Source organism: Orcinus orca, chromosome 15 (assembly GCF_937001465.1).
Source record: "Orcinus orca chromosome 15, mOrcOrc1.1, whole genome shotgun sequence".
Lineage (NCBI taxonomy): Eukaryota > Metazoa > Chordata > Mammalia > Artiodactyla > Delphinidae > Orcinus > Orcinus orca.
In genome coordinates this window covers 62828149-62836218 of record NC_064573.1, presented here as the reverse complement: position 1 = coordinate 62836218, position 8070 = coordinate 62828149, and the positions used below count along the sequence as shown (strand labels likewise).

At 58.7% G+C, this 8070-nt stretch overlaps 1 protein-coding gene across 1 annotated transcript; it reads right to left on the bottom strand.

Annotated features, from left to right (window-relative positions):
• Positions 1 to 1214: 1214 nt before the first annotated feature.
• On the bottom strand, positions 1215 to 2620 carry CLDN5 (claudin 5). Its single transcript, XM_004275997.4, has one exon. The coding sequence runs from the start codon at positions 2480 to 2482 to the stop codon at positions 1826 to 1828; it is 657 nt and encodes a 218-aa protein (XP_004276045.1). The 5' UTR covers positions 2483 to 2620; the 3' UTR covers positions 1215 to 1825.
• Positions 2621 to 8070: the final 5450 nt, after the last annotated feature.

Sequence of the window (8070 nt, the reverse complement as noted above, 5' to 3'; positions counted from 1 at the left end):
GCTGTTCTAGGTTAGGCTCAGGCAGGGCTGCCATAAAGGCTAAGGACCTCTGTGCCATGGGGCCCATCTCTCTATAGTCATCCCACTGTTGGGAGCTAAGGCCCCCAGATAGTTCAGCCTCCCTGGAAGTTCTGGGATTCAGGGCCATGTTCACAGTAGCTGCCCTGAGCCTGTCCTTGGGTTCTGCCCCTCCCTACAATGAGGAACCTGGCCAGGCCTGGGAGACTCCTTGCCATTGGACCCGGCCCAGGCATTTCTGGACATGGCCCTCAGGGTGGAGTTTGGGGGCATTTGCCAAGCCCTCCGCACTGGCTGGGCTTGGAACTCCTCCCAGCAGCCCCTGATCCTGTCCACTGTTCTCTTCTGTCCTGGAAGCAATGAGTTCTTGGTGGCTGTGACAGCTCTGGTCTGCTTTGTCCTCCAGGAATCCCACCCAAAGGAGGAAGGTCACATGGTGCTCCCAGCAGGGGTTGACACAGAGGTGCTGATGGTTGGCCTAAGTCTGGGCTGGCCGCCAGACCACCAAGATGGGCACAGGCCCTGTGCAGAGAGCTAGGATGGAGGGGCTGAAGCTGAATCTGGGCAGCCGGCCGCGGGTGCCTCCTCCCCATGGCAACGCACTTCTCAACCTGCAGCCAGCTCTGCTGGAGCCCAGCACACATCCTGGATTTGCCCCTGTTCCCACTGCACTATTGGCAGAAAGGACGGAGTCAGTGTTGTATAGATGTCTAGCCATGTGAGGCGACCCAGAGATGGCCAAACCCTGGGAGGGCAGGTGGAAAACGCCCGTCCGGTGGTTCCTGGGGACCAGCCTCTTCTAGGAAAAGCCAGTAGCCTGGCAGCCCACCCTTAGCCCTACCTGCATCCCAAGACCCACACACACTGGCTAGGGTCAACCTGCATCTTCTGCTGGGGTCTGCATCACAGCCCCTACTCTCCACCCCCACCCCCAGGCTCTATGGCTCAGCAGTGGCCCTTCTGACTACATATCTCACCTCCCTGGGTTGCAGTGAGCTGTGGCTGTTTCCCACCCAACGGGAAGGTGACCAGATGGCAGGAGGGACCTGAGAAATGGCCATGGGATCTTTGGGATCCCAGAGGCCAGACCTGGAAGGTCCTCCCAGGAGCTTTTTGTGGAGAATTTGGTGGGTAGGTGGATGAATGGGGGCTGCAAAGCACAGGCGGTGACTGGACAAAGAACAGGACACAGGTGGGAGGGTATCCAAACCATTTACTAAGCGGACTCTTACCCCAACCCCCCAAGCTGTGAAGGAGGGCAGGGCCCCAGCCCCACACCCAGGATCCGGTTCCCGTAAGCCTTGCCTGGCGAGCTGCAGGGGTGAGACAGGGAGGTCCAGACCAAGTCTCTTGCCCCCACCCGGAGGCCAGCCTGCTGATGGAGTGAAGGCCAGTTATAAACGTCCCTCCGGCAGCCGAGGCTGGGGCCCCTGGGCTCTCGGTCTGCCCCTCTGGAATCAGCAGGAGCCACTAGGGAGTGGGTGGCATCCAAGACCCTGACGGTCAGAGAGGGAGCGGCATCTCCAGTCCAGTGCCCACACGGCCGAAGGAACGCGCGCCCTACCCACGTCGGAGCCAGCACTGCACACAAAAAGAAACAGAGCGAGTCTTCCCAAGTGCGCGTCGCCTTGCGGGGCAGGGCGCAGCCCGGGGCCGGCTAGGAGGCCGGAGAGGACGGGCTGCGGACAGAGTCCGGTCCGTGCGCAGGACCCAGAGTTCCGCAGAGCCTGTGCGCCGCGGAGGCCGCCGTCCATGCGGGGCTCCCCTGGCCGGTCCTCCCGCTCGCGGCCCTGCCGCGCAAGCGCACTCAAACATAGTTCTTCTTGTCGTAGTCGCCGCTGGCCGTAGGCCGCCGCGGCGCCGAGTACTTGACCGGGAAGCCGAAGTCGGGGCGGCCGGCGCAAACCCAGGCGCCGCAGCACACGAGGCCGCCGCCGCACATGAGCAGCGCCGAGGCGGCCCAGCCGATGTAAAGCGCGGCGCCCAGCTCGTACTTCTGCGACATGGGCACGGTCGGGTCGTAGAACTCCCGGACCACGATGTTGGCGAACCAGCAGAGCGGCACGAGTGCCAGCAGCCCGCAGAGCGCGTAAAGCGCGCCGCCCGTGAGGGCCACGCGTGCCTTACCCGGGCCGGGGGCTACGCAGGTGGTGCACTGCGCGCCCGCCAGGGTCACAAAGAGCGCGACAAGCGCCAGGAGCACGGCGCCCACGGTGAGCGCCCGCGCCGCCTGCACCTCTGTGCTCAGCGCCAGCACCGAGTCGTACACCTTGCACTGCATGTGCCCTGTGCTCTGCACCACGCACGACATCCACAGCCCCTTCCAGGTGGTCTGCGCCGTCACGATGTTGTGGTCCAGGAAAGCGGTCACCTGCCACATGGGCAGCCCGCACGCCAGGATCAGGCCCACCCACCCCACCAGGCACAACACCAGGCCGAGAATCTCCAGCGCCGCCGACCCCATGGCTGGAGACAAGACGGGCGCCCGACGGCCCGGGGCCTCCGGGCGCGCACAGCTTACTCCCTCCGATCCCGGGCCCAGCGGCACCACAGCACAGCCTCGGGTCTGCTGGCGCCTCTAGGGGGGCTTCCCATTTGAAGGTTCGGGGGGCGGACTATGACCCGCGGGCCCAGCCCCCCACCCTGAGCAGCCAATCCACGCCCAGGCCATCCGCCCGCAGCCAATCGCAGGCGCCCCCGGCAGCAGGAGTTAGGAAAACAACTGCGCGTGGGGGTAGCGGGTGGCGGGCGGCGGGAGGCGGGCGGCGCGGGGAACCGCGGGGCATCCGGTGGCGGCCCCGGACCCTCATCCGCCGTTGTCCTAATCGCTGCAGAGCCCGTTCCAAGCTGACCACGCTCCACGAACTACCTCCCTGTGCGCCCCCACCTCGCCGTTTTCAGGAGCTGCATGACCCTGGGTCTGCACCGATTTCCCCGACACATCCTCGAACGAGCCAGTTGGTCCCTACCTCCCAGGCCAGCTCCACTCTTCCCTGGCCCCGGTTGGCGGGAGCCACTGCGCCGAGGGCCCCCGGGTTAGCCAAACACAGCTCGGCCTGTTCCTCCAGGAAGCTCTCCCTGGAGTCCAAGCCCAACACAGCCCCCTTCTCTGCACCCCGACCACTGTGGCCCTTCGAGTGCTGACAGTGTCTCCCTCACAGGCCGAGAAGCCAGGAAGGCCTGTGCGGGTCAGGCCGGGGTTCCTGCTTCGTCCAAGGCCCTGCCCAGCGCCACCACGTCCCTGGGGCTTGCGGCTCCAGCACGAAGCAGAAAGAACGGGGCCTTCCCGTGGCCTCCGGAGACCCCCACTCTGCCCCTGCTGCCGGGGCTTCCCATACCTCCCAACCTTTGCACTGACTGCTCCTCTTCCGGAGATGCTGCCCATCCCCCATCCTTTGAGGCCCAGCTGAGGCGACACCGCGTCAGTAAATCCCCAGTGACCCAGCATACAGGCAATCCTCCCAGGAGCAGCCCGTGGCCCCAGGCTCTGCCACCTACTCCCTGCTCCAGGCCTCAGACAAGAGACAGAGAGAGAAACGCAGGGGCTGTACTCTGCCCTCCCACCAGCTGCAGTGCTACCCTGGCACCCCAGCCCCCAGGCCACCCTCCGGAAGCCAACATGGAGTTTCCTGACTGGGAGGAAGAGCCCCCATCCTCGCTGGAGGCGGGAGGCGAGGGATTTCCGGGCATTCTTCTGCACAATGGCCCAGCCATTTCTCCAAGGCCCACTGGGATGGACAGTGGGGCCCCCTGAGGCTCAGGTAGGGGCACTAGTCCCTTTCTGGCAGCCCCCTCCCCACTCCCTGTCAGCCCCTCTGTCTAAAGCAAAGTCTGTATTCTGCCCTGGAGTGGGGCTACCAGGACCCCCACTCCTTCCTCAGGTCCCAGGTGCCTGACTGCTAGCAGGGCCTCCCCAGAGAAGGCCTGCCTTTGAGGCTGGCCAAAGCCTGGGCGCCTCAACAGATCGGTCCTTCCTGGGCCTGGTTCCTTCTCCTCAGGTGGCTGAGATAATACCCTGTCGTCCAGCACGGGAGGCACCCAAGGCAAGTTTGCTGGGCCCTGTGGGATTGGGAGGACAATTTTACCCCTTCTTTCACTCCAGCCCCCTCACTTCCTGCATAGATGGAGCTCCAAGGACCACTGCCTCCTCCCAGACACCCCTCACTCGCTGCTTCCCTCCTGTTGCAGACCTTTCTGGACGTCCCCTCCCCCATCCACTCCAGGGGGCCCAGCCCTACCACCCACCCACCCTTTCAATCCCACTTCCCTGTGGCCCAAGTCCAAGGACCTTGCCCAGGGTCCCCCCATGACACTCCACGCTGCTGTCTTCCCGGGTCAACTGCTGTGGCCTCCTCAGGCCGTCCAGGCCCCACCCTTGGCCACTGGGGCTGTTCTCCTCAGGGCAGCTGGGCATCGCAGCAGGCCCTGCTCCTGGGTCACACTCTGCCTGAAACCCTCTGTGGCCCGCACTGCCCATGGACGAAGCACTGACTCCTGGGAGCGGCCCAGGTGACATGGGCCAGCTGCACTGGGTCTGGCCAGTCCAGCAGCATACTCCACGTTCCATTCAGACTTGCCTCCCTCTGGGCCCTCAGACTGGTCTGTCTACACCCACGCCTCTTCTGCTTGCAGTATGTATCCCTTGGGCAGGGCCTGCATCTACTAGGTTGTGTTACCAAGGTCACTTCCTCTTGGATGCCTTCCTGCTCCCATCCCTCAGCCTTGCTCTCGAGGCCCAAGCTGGAGCTGCCCGTCTGCTCGCTGGTTGATCCCACCAGTATCCAGGAACGAGCCCCAGCACAGTGGCCGTCTTCATGCATCTGTCCTGGACAGGGGGCTGCCTGTGACCCATGCTGACCTCTGGCCACCTGCCACTCCTCCAGCACCTCAGAGCTGCAGCCAGCACAAGGTTCTCCCCATTTGCCTGCCCACCTGCCTCCCTCTCTGCCACTTTGGGCCCATCCTGGCCTGGCACCCTGGAGCAGCCCCTGTGAGTCCATGTCTCTTTGGGGACAGCCTCACAGTATCTTGGGGACTTGGTAGAAGGGTCTCAGTCCCCACCTCTCACAATCTGATTTCTACCCCGACACCACTGTGTTGGTTGTAGGCCTGGCCGCAGTTGAATCAGAGCTGCCACAGAGAGGCCCAGCCCCGACCTGCGGGGGCGTGAAGACTTGCCTGCCCTTCCTTCCACTCTCTAGAATCTCCTGGCCACCTACTATACACGGAGCATCGTGTCCGGGTAGAACACCCAGGGGGCTCCTGCCCTCAACCAGGGACTGGGAAGGGCTTTCAGGTATGCCCTTGGCTGTGAGGGAAAGAGATGGCAGAGTGACACCAAGTGATGAAGGCCTCTCTGAGGCGGTGATAGTTCAGCCCAAAACCAGGAAGAAGTTCCACACAAGAGCCCAGAGGCGGGAAAGGGCAGGAGACCGGCGGGGCTGGGGTGACGTGGTGGGCGCAGGCCTGCAGGCCAAGGGTCCAGGCTGGGCAGGGTGTGGATCCCTGATTTCTGGCGAGGGGCTCTTGGGCCAGCACGCCAGCCAAGGCCACCTGCTCATCTGCTGCTATTGTTCTGCTTTCCCAGGGGAAGTGCGGCAGGATCTCATTAATTGTGTGGGGGAAAGGCCTGAGTCGGCATAAATCAGTTTATCTTGAGCAGCTGCCAGCTGACCCTGCACCACGGTGATCCGGTGACCTTCCAGGGACAATCTAAATTTAGGCTCCAGATTTCTGAGGACTGGGATTTGGGAAGCTCCTAGTTAATGGATTTCATTTTGGGGGAAGTGAGAAATAATGTCCCTTCTGTCTTTTGGCTTTGAAATAGTTAAGGATGTTTTCCTCAGGGTAGCAGCTGTTTGTGGAGCCTCTGAGCACAGAGCACTGCCTGTGCCCTTTCTTGGTGCAACCGGTGCCCCAGAGGCAGCTCCTCCAACATCGCCAGGCCTGCCCTGGGGCCCAAGGCGCCCTGCGTGGGAGGGGCATGGGTGCCTGTGCCGATGCCCAGAGTGCCCTTTGACAAAGAGCTGGTGAGTTCACAGTTCAGATGAGGGAACTGGGCTCTCCTTGCCTTTGTCCCACCATTGATGCAAAGCCCTCCGTGGTGGAGACTGCAAGGTTGAAGGGGAGGCAGTCATCAATCCTGAGTCCTCTGCTGCCATTCCTGAGCGCCCTCCAGGTTCCTGAGACAGCCTCCCTGGCTCCCTTGACCTTCACAGCTCATCTGATGTCAGTTTGGTCCTCAGAGCGGGCACCACTGGCTGGCTGGCAGAACAAGAGGGCACTGTTGCTTAACCTTCCCCAGTGGTAGGGGAGTGTGGGGGGCAGAGGGCTCTGGTTGACAAGAAACCCAGGGTCTTGTAGACCCCTGTGCCCTCATGGATCGCACCAGATGGTGGTCTCTGTGTGATTTCCTGGAGGCCAGCAAAGGCTCTGTGTAATGGCAATAGTGGCCCCAGGAGCCCAAGGCAGCCCTCACCCCACACCCTCCACCCCTCATATCTGCACTGCCTCTGTGGCCTCTCTGTCCACCTTCTCTCCCCCACCTGTCCCTTCACAGATTCAGTCCTTCTCTGCATGCTGCATTTTGCAACAATTTTATACTTTCACTTAAAATCAGTAGAGTCATTCTGGATCCTCCTTTTTCATTTAGCATCATATTGTAAACATGTCCCTACTCTGTTAAAAAACACCCTCATGATTATCATTGTTTCTAACTGCCTTGGGAGCTGGAGAGCCAGGATGGAATCATCTATCTCCCTGACTCCTGAGAGTGGGTGGTGACCAAGGCAATCTGTTCCAAGGTTCCGTAAAATGGGGATGGTAATGGGCTCAACATCAAAGGGCTGCCAAGGAGCTTAGTGGACAGCAATTCCTGGCTCAAGGTGGATGCTGGATTAACATTTACGGTGATGATCATCCTGGTAATTATGCAACCATCCCTCAAGACATAGTTTCATAAGTGATAATTTTCTATTATAAATAATGCTGCTATGTATGGCATTATTCATGAGCCTTGGTATTTCGGGTAATTTCCTCAGGAAAAACTCCTCAAAGTAGCATTTCTGGCTCACACCCTAGAGGGTGTGTCCCTTAGACGCCTTATCTGAGTACGCATTTTCACTGCCTGTCATTAGCTCTAGGTAGTCACAGTTTTTAAAGTTTACTAATTGGATAGGTAGAAGATGGCACCTTACTTTAATTGGCATTTCTTCACAAGTAATGAAGTTAAAGTTTTTTCCAATTAATACTGCTCATTTTTATTTCCTCTTTGGTGAACTGTCTATGTATCCACATAGAGCCTTGGTGTTTTCTCACTTTATATGTTAGAAACATTACTTGCTATCATATATATGGCATATACTTTTTGCTGTTTCCTACTTAACCTATTAACAATTTTTTTCAAAATGTTATAGAAGTTTGAATTTTTGAGTATTCAAATCTATTAAGGTTTTCCCTATGAGATTTCAATCTTTATCTTTAGCCATCAGAAAGTCTTTCTATATACAGAAAATACAAATTAAGTTATGATTTCTTATAGTTTTCTTCTCTGTCTCCTCATGTCAAAGAGGGTTTCTGATTCTGACCAAGATGAATAGGACCAACTGCAGATAGAGTTTTGCTCAAGAGCAAAAAGCGGGGGAGGGCATAGGAAAGAATCAATAAATTTAAAGATGGGGGCTTCCCTGGTGGCGCAGTGGTTGAGAGTCCACCTGCCAATGCAGGGGACGCGGGTTCGTGCCCCGGTCCGGGAGGATCCCACATGCCGCGGAGCAGCTGGGCCCGTGAGCCATGGCGGCTGAGCCTGCGTGTCCGGAGCCTGTGCTCCGCAATGGGAGAGGCCACAACAGTGAGAGGCCCGCGTACCGCAAAAAAAAAAAAAAAAAAAAAAAAATTAAAGATAGGACAATAGGATTATTCCATCTGAACAAGATTTAAAAAAAAAAGAACAGAACTTCAGGAAATGTGGGATCATAACAAAAGGTCTGACATCTATGTCATTGGAGTACCAAAAGAAGAGAAGAAAAAGGCTGGGGATAAAAAAGTACCCAA

Excerpts from the sequence above, each read along its gene's own strand:
- CLDN5 (XM_004275997.4), bottom strand. The coding sequence starts at position 2,482 with ATGGGGTCGGCGGCGCTGGAGATTCTCGGCCTGGTGTTGTGCCTGGTG.